Source organism: Oreochromis niloticus, linkage group LG14, assembly GCF_001858045.2.
Source record: "Oreochromis niloticus isolate F11D_XX linkage group LG14, O_niloticus_UMD_NMBU, whole genome shotgun sequence".
Lineage (NCBI taxonomy): Eukaryota > Metazoa > Chordata > Actinopteri > Cichliformes > Cichlidae > Oreochromis > Oreochromis niloticus.
The window spans coordinates 26,299,677-26,312,999 of record NC_031979.2 but is presented as its reverse complement, the minus strand read 5'-3'; the positions used below and the strand labels follow the sequence as shown (position 1 = coordinate 26,312,999).

General features: G+C 39.6%; 1 protein-coding gene across 3 annotated transcripts in view; it reads right to left on the bottom strand.

Moving 5' to 3' along the window:
- The window catches only part of igsf9ba (immunoglobulin superfamily, member 9Ba), a 76,094-nt gene that overhangs the window by 12,447 nt on the left and 50,324 nt on the right, over positions 1–13,323 (bottom strand). For 2 of the 3 annotated variants that reach the window (XM_025898035.1, XM_025898036.1), the window contains exons 8-18: positions 12,622–12,764; positions 9,881–10,021; positions 9,674–9,793; positions 9,424–9,574; positions 6,283–6,406; positions 4,785–4,960; positions 1,920–2,146; positions 1,605–1,689; positions 1,366–1,527; positions 985–1,030; positions 55–141 (exon numbers count right to left, since the gene is read on the bottom strand). In XM_025898035.1, the coding sequence (XP_025753820.1) occupies positions 55–141; positions 985–1,030; positions 1,366–1,527; positions 1,605–1,689; positions 1,920–2,146; positions 4,785–4,960; positions 6,283–6,406; positions 9,424–9,574; positions 9,674–9,793; positions 9,881–10,021; positions 12,622–12,764 (1,462 nt within the window). The remainder of the gene's footprint in view (positions 1–54; positions 142–984; positions 1,031–1,365; positions 1,528–1,604; positions 1,690–1,919; positions 2,147–4,784; positions 4,961–6,282; positions 6,407–9,423; positions 9,575–9,673; positions 9,794–9,880; positions 10,022–12,621; positions 12,765–13,323) is intronic. The other variant, XM_005459584.3, reaches the window with a different exon arrangement.

Here is a 13,323-nt window from a genome sequence, read left to right as displayed (position 1 = left end):
GCCAAGCCAGTGCAGTGCAGCACACTCTGTATTTTGGTGCAGGCAGGCACTCACAGGGGGCTGGCCGGCGGGGGCAAGAAACTGCTCCTGGCAGGCTCGTCCCAGCAGGGCTCTACCCCTGGCAAGGGGGTGAGAGGAGGCCTGCGATGGGAAACAAACGACACGGGCCTGGTTCATCTTTAACTATGCTACTTGCTGGAAGGACTAAGTGTAAACTCCCTGAGCAGCCTGGACCATTTCATGAAAAAATAGACAGAAGTAATCTGATACTGATGTTTTAGGTTTTAAAGTCACAAGCAAACATACATTTACTCTGCAATGGGATTTACACAGATTAGAGTCAGAAAGGAGCTTCTTTTGAGATTGAAATGCAGTCAAACATGTACACAAGATATACAGACAGACAGGTACACACGTGTAGCTGATACTGTACAAAGAAACAGCATCATTAAACACTGAGAATCATGCAGAAAGCAGACAGTGTTAAAGAATACAGATGGATCAAAAATCAATACACATACTGCAGCTTGAGCACTCTGGGTAATGTGCTTAAAATGCAGACTTTGCTGCTTTGAACTCTCCTTAATTTTCCCGTGATCCGCTAGAGGTTGCTACTGTTCATGTTCTTTTACACCTACCAAGAAGCCCAATCATGTAATCAATAGGGGTTTTTTTGGTTCATTTGTAAGGCTGTCCTCTGATACACCATGTTAGATATACCTCGGTAAATATTCCATCTCTTTCCAATCGACTTCTTGTTTAAAAGCACTGGAGAAAGCATGCTGAGGGTAAAAATCAGTTCTTCCTAGTAGGCTCCAAAAGGTATTTTCAGGTGACAGGTCAGAACTGAGTGTTATTTAATGTTAACGTGTATGACTTGTCACAGCATGCAAGGACACAGATAGTTATAACAGGTGTAAGAGAGGACGAACAGTAGTGGCGACCTCTAGCAGACAGGAGAGGCTCTGGGGTAGCTTTACTTACGGCGACTCAATGCTTTTCCTGAAGTGTGTCACCGACAAGGGAGGATCTGAGAGGACAAACACATTTAAGTTTAGGATTTTCTCTAATGAACACCACAGGTAAAAGTCAGTCACAGGGATGAATTATGAGACAATGAGCTTCTAGGCGCAGACGATAAAGGAACCCCGCCCAGCAACACAAAAAGCAAGACACTCAGACTGAAAGAGACCAAAAACAACTGCGAACAATTTACCTCTTAGTTACTCTTTGTCGTCATTTTTTGTCTCTTTGTGCTTGCTTTGTGTTTTTCTTTGTGCCTCTGAGCCCATTGATAAACCCGTCCCAGGTCAAACATTAACTTTTACCTAATCTATGTAAATTTAAGTGAAAGGGGAGACCGACCTGGTTTGCGCTTGAGTTTGCGACGGTGTTGCTTGTTGACAAAGCAAGCTGCTAGAGTGCTGAACAGTACCGCCGCTGCCAGAAAACAGATAGTTGCCACAACCCCTGCCACAACAGGCCGCGCCAAACCCTCATCGGGCAACTCTGGAGCAGGGAAGGGATCTGAGAGCATAAAAGGAGATATGGAGTAACAACTTAAAAATATATTATTCATAAGGGCCGAGCACAAAGACACTCACCTGTGCTAGAAACTCCCACAACATTGCTGCTCTCGCTGATCAGGTCATCCATAACGGCCATTACTCGAAATTCATACCAGGACTCCTGTCAGAGAGATGCAGAGATGCGCTGCAATGCAGGGTATTGTGCTCAGACTATAAGGCATTGCCTTGCTGCACATGATATATTGAAAGCAGCTTCTTATTCATAACTGTTTGCGTACCAAAGAGGAGCTACTTTTCCTTAATTGGATTGACAAAAAAGTAGTTATTCCCCTTAGGATTCAAAAATATGAATGTACAAAGTTACACACAGCTAAATTTCCATATACTGACCTGAACAAGGTCTCTGGCTATGAGCTCGGTCTCAGTTGAAGGGATTAAGTCATCCAGAACCTCCCACCTCTCCCCAAGGCGAAACTCCATGATATAACGGTCGATGGGCGAGGAGTGGTTGGCTGGAGGGAGCCACGTGAGGAGGACACCGTGCTGCGTGCGATTGGCTGTGAGGCACCGTGGTGGAGTAAGAAGCACCAGTGGTTCTGGGGTACCCAGAGGAGAGCCTGTGGACCAACCATGTATTATTAAAATGTATTCAATGGGGAAAAAAACATCAAACAAACAAAATAAGTTACATTCATGTCGACAACTGAATGAGTTTGAGAGATACGCTGTTGTAACCACTGATGTATCAACAGGGTGTTGCTAATGTGATCAAATTTTTTTTTTAAAAGAGTTAGAGTCCAGATAAAAACTCTGGATGGGCTCCACTCAGGGGCCTCCATCAATGGAGCATCAGAGTACACTTTGGACGTAACAATTACCAAGAAATCAAAAGTAGCAACACAAAGAGCATTGACTTTTCTTACATTTCTTAGGTTAGTCAAAGCTGATTGGTTAATGAACTTTCATTATGGGTTGTGGAGAAATGTATTAAACAGCAGAAGTCTACTTGTTTCCATCTGAGAGTGTGAATTAGGTCAGAACTTTGCAGACTTCATTTAACATTTGCTAAATGAAGGAAAACAGTTGGCAATGTGAGGCTGAATCAGGGCTCATGAGGCAAAAAGTACCCCCACCATCTGGGCCGGATTATCCAATAGGCATTATGTGCACATACGCAGGGGACCCCACCAGTTGAGGGGGCCATCCAAAAGCCAAATGAAAAAAAAAAGAACAGAATTTTATTTTGGTAAAAATTGGAAAATAAACAGCTTTGTGCAGCTTTCATGAAAACTGCAGTTAACTTTAACATTTACAAAAACCTCAGCAATATGATATACAAGTCACTTTGGATGTTAGTGTAGCAGCAGCTGACAGTCACAATGGACTTCCTGACCTGAAACTCTGGTTGGAGCCAGAGTCACTGAGTAAGCTCTGGTCTGTGCTAAATGATGAAGCCAAGCAACTCTCATCAGTGGAAGGCCTGCTGCCCTTCACAACCAAAGAAGTGATTATCCAGGGGATATTTATGCTGTGCTTACATTTTTTATTAGATAAAGATAAAAATGTGTTTATTTCTTTTCTAAGTGGACCCATCCCAAAAGTGTGCTTTTCATGAGAAAAGCTCTCAGAGCTCTACTTGCACATTAATTATTGCTTCAACACTCATATATTGTGACAACACTCGGGGGTGTGAACAAGTACAACAGATAGAGGGAGTGAAGTGGTACTGGCAAGCGGCACTGAAAGGGAAAACATATTTCACAAATGTTTGTCTCTAGAGTCAGAACAGAATTAAGAAAACAGGCTTTTAAACTCTCTCTGCCCCTTTTTCGTGGAATAATCTGCACAAGGACCTGAAACTGTCAGAACCGGTTATGATGCGGGAGTTTAAGTCCATTTTAACCGAGCAAGAAACTCATTTTTTTGGTCAACGTTACTTCTTTTTATGTTTCTTTTGTAAGGATTTGTTACTGCATTTGATTTCGGATGATTGTGTTTACTTGACTGTACCAAGTGTCAGTTATCAGGGGTCTGCGCCCAGCGTTATAAGGATCTTATTGCATTTAGGTCCTTCGAATGAATCAGTTGTCATGTTGGTTCTCAGGTTTCTTTGCTTAAACGAATAAACAGAAACAATTCCCAAGAGTAATACTGTAGACTTGTTATAATTTAACTATTTACTGCTTAGAAACTGATCACTTAATAAATACAGAACAGTTAAAATTGAAAAACACAACAAAACAAAGCAAAAACATTATATTTCAAGTCAAGATCCTCTTCAAACTAGCCCCATGTAGCTGAATTCACAAGCAGGCTGCTCCTTAGGCAAACATTTATTACACAACATCAAAAATGCCTCTGGCTGACTTCTATCACAGGCTTTACCACCTGCGGCTTTTCTTCCATTTCCTGTCTGGCCATTCAAAGTGTCTGAAGGATCTCATGTTTAACATTATTAATTAACATCCATATTAGCTGTTTCCAGACTGTAATGACTATTACAGTCAGGAAACCTTCCTAAAAAACTTTGTGCATCCAATTCAACCTTATTTTCTTGTAAAACTTAAAGATCTCAACCAGATTTTGTAAGTAGTTGTTAGGAAATGGCCAAATACACCAATTTGTTAACAGTTTAAATGTAAACAACACAAGTGTGCCTCTATCTTTCATGTAACCTCCATTATTTCTGAATTAGATGATACGGATAAACTTATGGGTTCGATATACATTTCATTTCTACAATAAAACATACAAAGAGTCTCACTAAGTAACTATTGCATTTTCTACTGCAAAGTGTTTCTAATATAACATTAAAAGTAACCAAAATGCAGATTAGTGGGCAGTAATCATGTCCAACAACCTCTACCAACAAGGTATCCTGTATTATGTAATAAAGTAAGCTTAAGAACTGTAAAGTAGGGCTTAAATAAACCTATACAGCCACTGTGGCTGCATTTGTTCGTTTAATTTGTTGCTCTGAGCTTTTGAAGGTGATGGAGATGAACACATACAAACATAAAAAATCACATTGGACTGTATCTCATCTGGAAATCTGTGTACAGCGTTCACCTTTAAACAATAAAACTAAGGATAGGACAGGATGAGTTTAACCATCACTAGAGGGCAGTATATTCCACACTGTGTCTGGTTCTAGTCTAAAATTAGAAATAGTGTCTCAGTGCAACTCAGCGGGTTGATTCTGAAGTCAAAAAGCAGCAAACATGGCTGGAACATCCTTTGATTAGCAGTACCCACCTGCAGTGGTGACTGTCACAACTTCACTGAATGGGCCCGTGCCCAGTTTGTTTTGAGCCAACACACTGAACTGGTACTCTGTCCCAGGCTCCAGCCCTGGCACCACCAACCAGGTCTGAGCACCAGAAACTGGCATCGAATGCCAGTCATGAGGACCGAAGTCTATTTTCTTTGACCTATGGACAGAGAAACAAAGCAGACAAAGAGAAACTTATGAAGGAGAAAAGCTATGATGATTAATTAACTATAAACAGTCACATGACAAGCTGCATCTAATTTAAAGGTGACGCACCAAACAGAGTAACTTTTGTACCGTTTTAGAGACTCAGATCAATCTGACATGCTTACGATTTATGAAGCCTTCCGGCTCGACTCTTTGAAACACTGTAACGCGTAGGAGAAAAACTTTGGGAGAGGCAGCCTTTAATTTCAAGCTCTGAGCTGTTAGAACAGCCTGCCAGAGAAATGGAGAGCAGCTGAAACAGTTCACATCATCAGCCCCATGAGGTGTAAGCAACTTTTCCTATTCCATAAATATATACGCCTGGTCTAGTTCAGTGAAAAAATTCGAATTTTAATCTAATAATGCACAGAACAGTTCCTGATATGCATCGTTTTAAGGAAAACCTAAATATAAACTGGAAACCTGATTTTCTTTTTCTTTTATAATATTGTGAGATACGTAATGTTTGGATTTGAAAGTTGTTTTCTAGAGTCTTGGTAAGTGGGGGAAAAATTGAAAATAAAAATGTAAAGAACATCAGATAAACATAAATTTGCCTTTTTTCTCCAAAATACAGGGTTAGTGTACCGGTGAGTGTTAGTGATAACCAAAAAAGTCTTAATATTTTTCCTGTTAGGCTAAAAAAACTATAAATTTTCTCTTTGTACATAAAAAGATAAATATTATGTTAATTAAAGATACATTAATACATACTTTATGTGTATTTTTCTATCATGTAAGTCTTGTGTAAGTCAGAGCTATTTTATTGTGTTTTCTTGTATCTATTGTGTCCACAATACTGCACTCCACTCAGCCATAATGTGTTTTGCTCGACATTAAAAAATGTGCTCAGTATGTAATTACAGTATCGCTTACAGAGGCACAACTGCAGACTGTGACTCACATATTCATGTCTGTGATGTCCTTGTCTTCATGTTTACAGTCAACAAATGTCTTTCTGGATGCACCAGGATAAATGATTTGCACACAGGGAAAAATATTCTGACCAGAAGCCGGTGAATTTTTGTGATGCCATGTGGGGTGTTCCTGCAGTGCCACTCCATTAAGTTCTCAGTGCACACCATGAATTATGCACATCTATATCTATATGCACTAAATACCTCGAGTCAAAAAAATCCCGCTGTGAGCGTCTGACTGAATTTGTGAAGAAGAGCTCCGACTAATCCGGACGTACGCGTCTACCTCCAGCTACCATCTGTTTCTGCATCTATGCAGACTGCTGGCATTGATTTAAAGCAAAGTGAGAGTACTCACACTGGACCATACCACACAGAGAATGTCTGTTCGAAGCCGCCATCATAACCTGGTTCCCAGGACACATTAGCAGAGGTTGTTAAGGGCAGTACATGGATATTGCCAGGAGCGTGTGGGCTGGTGCCTGAGTGATTTACAGAGACAGAGACAGAGTGGGAATAAATTCATAATGCACACATACTAATTTACTTATAATATAACATCTTACACCCACACATCACTTAATATCACTTGCAGTGATTAAGCTATAGAAATTCTGTAAATACTAATACTGTTTTGACATTTTATACATATAACTGTCTGTTTCTGAATTACTATGATTTGTGTTTTAGTCAAATAATGCAAATGACGCAAATTATTTATGCTATTTATGCTATTTTCACCCTCCAAATGTTGCTGTGTCATGCATCTGCCAGCTCTATGCAAATCATGTGATGCTGGCTGAGGTGGTGACCAGCGTAAGGTCAGGCAATTCAAGTGCAGCAGTGCTATCTGCAGCTCATCTCGTCCCACCAAACAGGCCTAGCAGCTGTGCAGTGTGGCCTGAAGCCAGTTAGTTCTCACTGGGATAAAAGAGAGACCTGTGGGTGGTCGGAGGAGCACAGCTGTCTGCACCGCCCTGCCACACCTGCCAGCTTAGTGCTGGTCACATGGAGGTGAGATGAACGTTGCCAGCTGTGCAACACTATGATGAATCCTTGGAAAGTAGGCCAATGGACCACGGTGTCAGTCTTACTGATCTGCTCACTTTTACCACAGGAGGGTTCACAGAATTTATGATTTACCTGTACAGCTCTCGCATCCTTTTGAAAAACATTAAACATTTCTTTTATAAACTACATTAATATTTTGATTTTTTACAAACTTTTTTTTTATTAAACATTTTAGCTAGTTTTGAATGTGATGGCAGCAACACATCTACAAAAAGAGATGAGCTGAGATGGGGGCAAGAAAAAGCTGGGAAACAGCTGAGGCACGTTTTGCAGGTTGCTAATGATCGGGTATAAAAGAGCATCTCAGAGAGGCAGAGTTTCTCAGAAGAAAACCTCTGAAAGATGAGCAGATGTTCACCAGTCTGCAATAAACTGCATCTGGGTAAAATTGTGAAGACTTTGAATATCCAATTATCTATAGTATAATATCATCAATAAACTGAGAGAATCTGGAGAAATCTCTGTGTGCAAGGCCAAAAATCTATATTGGATGTCCAATCAGACAGCAGTATATTAAAACAGGCAGTATTCTGTGATGGAAATCACTGTGTGGGCTCAGAAATCACTGTTTGTGAGCACATTACCATCCATGTATGCAGATAAGAGCTCTATCTATGTGATGCAGAAATGTCGCTGTCTTCTTTGGGACAAAGCTCATTTAAAATGAACTGAGGCAAAGTGGAAAACTGTTGAGATGACTTAAAACGTGAAATTCTTGTTGGAAAACATGGGAATCGCATATTTCAGACTAAAGAGGAGATGGACCATCAGCTTGCACACACAGGTCTAAGGGCAACATCTGCTTGTTTCCAGTGAAGGTCTTGCATATTTCAGTAAAACAAAGCTAAACCAATTACTGCACCTATTAGAACAGCATAACTTCATATATTCATGAGCAAATCATTACATATTAATATGATAAAGGAGACCCAGGACTGTTGAGCAGCTAGAATCCGATATCAGACAAGAATGGGACAACATTGCTCCCCAAAAACGTTCAACAGCTGCTCTCCTTAGTGCTCGGAAGTTTATGGGGCATTGTTAAAAGAAGGGCTGATGCCACACAGCGGAAAACATCTGAACTGTTTTAAGATATGTCGCTGCCATCAAAGTCAATATACATTTTTTATTAAAACGGTACATTTTCTCAGTTTAAACATTTAAATGTGTTTTTAATGTAATATTGTGAATAAAATATGGCTTTATCAGATTTACGAATCATTGCATTGTTTTTGTTTACATTTTTCACAGCATTTTTTTTAATTGGGGTGATAGCATTAGAAAAGCTGAGCGGCCATCTTTGTCCCAGTGCCTCCTATCTATCTCTGCAGAAAATAATCTTTAACAATCATTATTCACAAGTTAAAACATTTTTTTTTTTCATAATTTTATTTAAAAAGGTCAACTTTTATATTTTGATATTTTCTATATAAACTTTTATATATTTTATCCTTCATTACACACAGGATCTTGTGAATTATCATCTGTATAGTCAGCAGTCTTCCTGGTGACTGTGATTGCCTGCATGAACTAGAGAGAGATGTATTTATGGTGTCTGCTCGAATTTAAAATGAAATGATACTAGATTTGAGATTAAGGTGTAATCAACACAAATGAAACCAAAAAAAAGTTTGAAATATTTCACTTTCAATGAAGGACAATAAATTGTAACTAAGAAACTGTAAGTTCACCTTTTTGAATTTGAATTATGATAAATTGAACTTCTAACCAACAGTAGCTTTTCAAAGTCTAGACAAGAATCTGAAATTTAATTGCAAATCATCATAACTTCATTTGCCACAGTAGTTATACATCGATGAAGCTACAGTGTGTAGCCCACTTAAATGGCTGCTATTCGAGACATAAGGAAATTGTGACATCTTAAGTAAGTAAAAGGCATCGTCAGTGTTGTGAAATCAATATGGACCAAAGAATACAACAAAAGGTACTTAAAGGTAAAATCGTTGAGATCAGTTTGAATGCTGCAACTTGATCGCAGAATACAAATAAAATAAGAAGATCCACAATGTAAGCCTGGCTCTACCAATGCACGTGAAGGCTTTCAGCAGCCTGTTTCAAACTTAATAACCCTGTTTGCCTTTGTCAACACTTCAGTCAGTCAATTCAAAGAGTAAAAAAGATGCCCTTGGTTCAATGACTCAACAGACAAAGGCTGCAGTGACAGTGTTTCAGCACACTGTAGTTACAGATTCAGGCTTTAAATTAACTGTATAAAGCCACTGCAGATAAGATTAGATTAAATTTTAATGATGGCCAAAGGGAAATTGGGTAAAGGCAAAGAGTTTGAGGGATGAGGGTGACATCTTCTTCATGCAAATCCCACAGCAAAGTGAACTCAACATAAGTAAGAAAGGTCAGTGGCTGAGGAAACTGAGAAAGCTGAGAGCGCTGTGCAGACTGTTTGTACCGATGACTAGGATACGCGTGCTGGCAGTGATGCTTGTGACCACATTTGTGGCTACACACTCCCATTCTCCATGGTCTTCTTTGCTGAGGGACACAAACTGTAAGCTGCCACTGGGTAGGATGTTGTGCTTACTCCTGCTTGGCTTCCCCACCTTCAATTGACATGAAAATTACAGTGTTACACACAAAAATGTCAAGAAATTATAGGTGAAAACAAGCATTTCGATGGCGTGTGTTTAGCTGTTTGGCACCTTTCTCCAGGTGATAGATGGTATATCAGGGTCTCCAGAAGCAGCACAGGGGATTACTAGCTCTCTCCCAGCCTCCTGACGGTACTCCCCCCCAGGCCTCACATTAAAGTAAGGGGGATCCTTGAGAAACACAAATCATAAACACTTACAAGTAAGTGTGCACAAGTTAGAAAAGCGAGACTATATAGGACTTAAACAGTGATCTACCTTTAGCACCAAAGTGGCAGGGGGGGACATGCCCATGGTACCCAGGGCGTTGTAAGGCACACAGGTGTACGTGCCCAGGGAGTCTTCTGTGGCCTCCGCCACCCGGATACTTCCGTCTGGCATCAAGCTCCAACCGGGGTACTATAAGACAAGGGGGCATCTGAAATGCTTGATTTCAGGGGTTTTCCTGAACTCTCAGGGTCCCATCTAAATGTTTTTCAACTGCACGAGAAAACAAAGATCCCCAAAGATCCTTTAAATCAGATGAATGGAAGTTAATGTTTATTTAATACAGACCTGCCCTCAACACTGGCAGCATTTTAGATAAAAGAAAAACAGAGCAACAGATAGAGAGCTCTGAGCACGAAGACGCTATATCCAGGTGGCACTTTGAAATGTTAAAAACATCTTTTATGTATGCAGCTGCTGTACTGTGTATGCAAAAAAAAAAATCTTTACTTGTTAATTTATGCACCAACTGGCCACTTCATTAGTTACACTTGTTCAACTGCTTGTTTGAGCAAGTATGGAATCAGCAGAGCTCGACCGATATATCGGCGTGGAGAATATATCGGTCGATACTAGCTATATGCCGATAAATTGGTATCTGTATTTATAATGGCCGATATATGAAAATTTAAAAAATAAAAAGGTGGGAAAAACAAGCTTCAACCATGTTATGAGTGTTTATGTTGCAACGTTTGTCCACTAGAGGGTACTCTGCAACTTCCCTGTTGGTAATGTGTTAAGAACGCTACAGACACAACAACTGGCTGATCCAAGCAGAGTCAGGCAGAGTGTAAAAACAAGGGATAGACATTATGACTTTTGACTATTAAACAAGATTAATTTTGAATTGAACTGTAATATCATGTTATTAAGGACTCACGTTACACAACAAATGTTATGTTTCATGTGTCTGAAAAACAGAAACATATCGTTTGATACACTGGAATGTTAAATATCGGCATCACTATCAGTCTCAACAATCTTATATCAGTCGGGTTCTACTAATATGGCAATGACATGGGAGCAACCCACTCAGTTTAGGCATGTATAGTCGTGACGACCTGCTGAAGTCCCAAACGAGCACCAGAAAATGGAGAAGACTGACGATCTAAGAGACTTTGAAAATGGCATGGTTGCTGGTCTGAGACAGTCTGGTCTGAGTATTTTAGATGCTGCGGATCTACTTGGTGTAGGAGATGTTTTCTTGGCACATTTTTGGCCCCTTAATATCAACTGAGCACCATTTAAATACCACGGCTTAGCTGAGTACTGCTGCATACCTTGTCCATCCCGTTATGAACTGTATTATGATGACCAGTGGGATAATGCACCATCTCACAAAGCTCAAATAATAACAAACTAGTTTCTTTCACATGACAAGGAGTTCTAATCAGGCTCTAATCAAATGGCTTCAACAGTCCCAGGATCTCAATCCAGCATGTATGTGCACTGTGTGATGCTATCAGGTCAAAATGGACTAAAATCTTTGAGGAATGTTTAAAAAGGCAGAAGGGAGTTCAAACCAGTAATACCAAGATGTAACCAATAAAGTAGCCAGTGAAGGGACACTGCAAGTAAGTAAAAACTGGTGACTAAAAATCTCATTTCAGCTAAACTACAGAAATATTATCAGTAAATGTACAAAAATGTTAAAATCAAAAATGCCCCGGTGAGTGACATTAGTAGATTGTTAATGCTGCTGCTAATTTTATTATTATTATTGTTAGATTTGTCAGCGTGTACTGAGATAATGTTGAGAAACACAAGACAGAAGAACACATCTGCTACAAGTATTTGTACTTTTCACCTCATTGGGCTTCCAACAACTTACTCAAATGAAATTATCTGTGAACCTTCAAAAGGGAAATGAGAGACATCGGAAACATGGCGAGATCCTAAATTAGACCCAAAATACAAAGAACATCTGCTTTTTCAATAACGTCTCATATTATTCTTTGCTTTTATGAACGTCTTGATGCATGCTCAATAATCCATGTATGGAAATCTCACACAGTTGAATTTGTTGGATGCAGTGTTTTCACTGGGAGACGTGTTTCATCGCTCATCCAAGTGACTTTTTCAGCCTCTTTTCAGTGGGAGAAATGTTTCATCGCTCATCAAAGAGACTAGAAAAAGTCACTTTGACGAGCGATGAGACATTGCTCCCACTGAAAACACGGCAAACCCGATGAACAGAATCAACTTTCAACGTTTTAATGAATGTTCCAGTTCTGAAAAGTGAGCAGTTCATAAGTAACAGTTCACACGTCAGATATGAGGAAGCAGAAGTATAAAGCAGGAGTTTAATGGACCCCAAATGTGTATTCAAGTACAGTATTTGACTAAATGCTCACAGTCACTTAACTATTGGCAAGAAACAAAAGTAATAGTTGTGTCTTTTTGAATGCTTGTTTCCCAAAAGAAAACCAACTCGTAATTTAAAAAATCCTCAGAGGACTGTTAAATTGAACACTTCAACACAACCTTCAAAGCAGCCCAGCAATAATTCCTCAAACTCAGTAAGATATTAGATTAGATCATACTTCTCTGAGTTTCTGTGAAATCTGTTTTTATGGGTTTTACAATAAAAATGGAAAAAAAAGTCATCTTTACTTGACAATATTTGAGAAATATAATTTTCAGCATAATCAAAGACTCCCTTGTGCTAAACCGATAAGATAATTATGACTTATTTTGCCGCGAATCTCGACAAAAAAGCAGATCAGACTCACCTTCTCCACTCGGAGTGGGTATCCATCTTTCTCCCACTTCACTGATGTCACAGGTGGGTTTGCATCCACCGGGCAGCGGATGATGCCTGGCAGTTTCCGTGGGACGTAGATGACCGGGGGCATGTTGATCACTCGGGCAGGGTCTGGACGACAAATAAGGGTCGTGCGGTAAATCGATAAACTATAAATAACCATTAATTTCTGAAAATGTTTGATTCAACATGTTTTGATTAACAAAAAAATTAAACATGGGAGATTCACAGCTAGAGGTATTAGGGTCTTATCAATTTTCTTAATGCCTATCACTGCCAAATTTAGGAACACATAAACAGAGGCAGGTAAAATCAGCATTAACATATTTTTAAAAGTGCAGCATGTGGCATTTCTGTCAAAACTAATATCTTCGCAACTCGTTTTATATATCAGGACAAAAACATTTAAATTTCAAATAATTTACATGCAGATAAACAACAGCACATCACATATTACAGTCATTATTTTATATAAACTAAGCCAGGATGGAGATGCAAGGTGTGAAAAACCAAGTGCGCCCCATGATTCAGCAGCTTGTAGAAGTAATAACTTTTCTGTATGACTTTATCGGTCTCTCACATCGCTGTGGAGGAATTTCAGTCCGCTCGTCTTTACAACGTTGCTTCAGGTCATTGAGGTTTGTGGGTATTCGTGTTTGCTCGGCTCTCT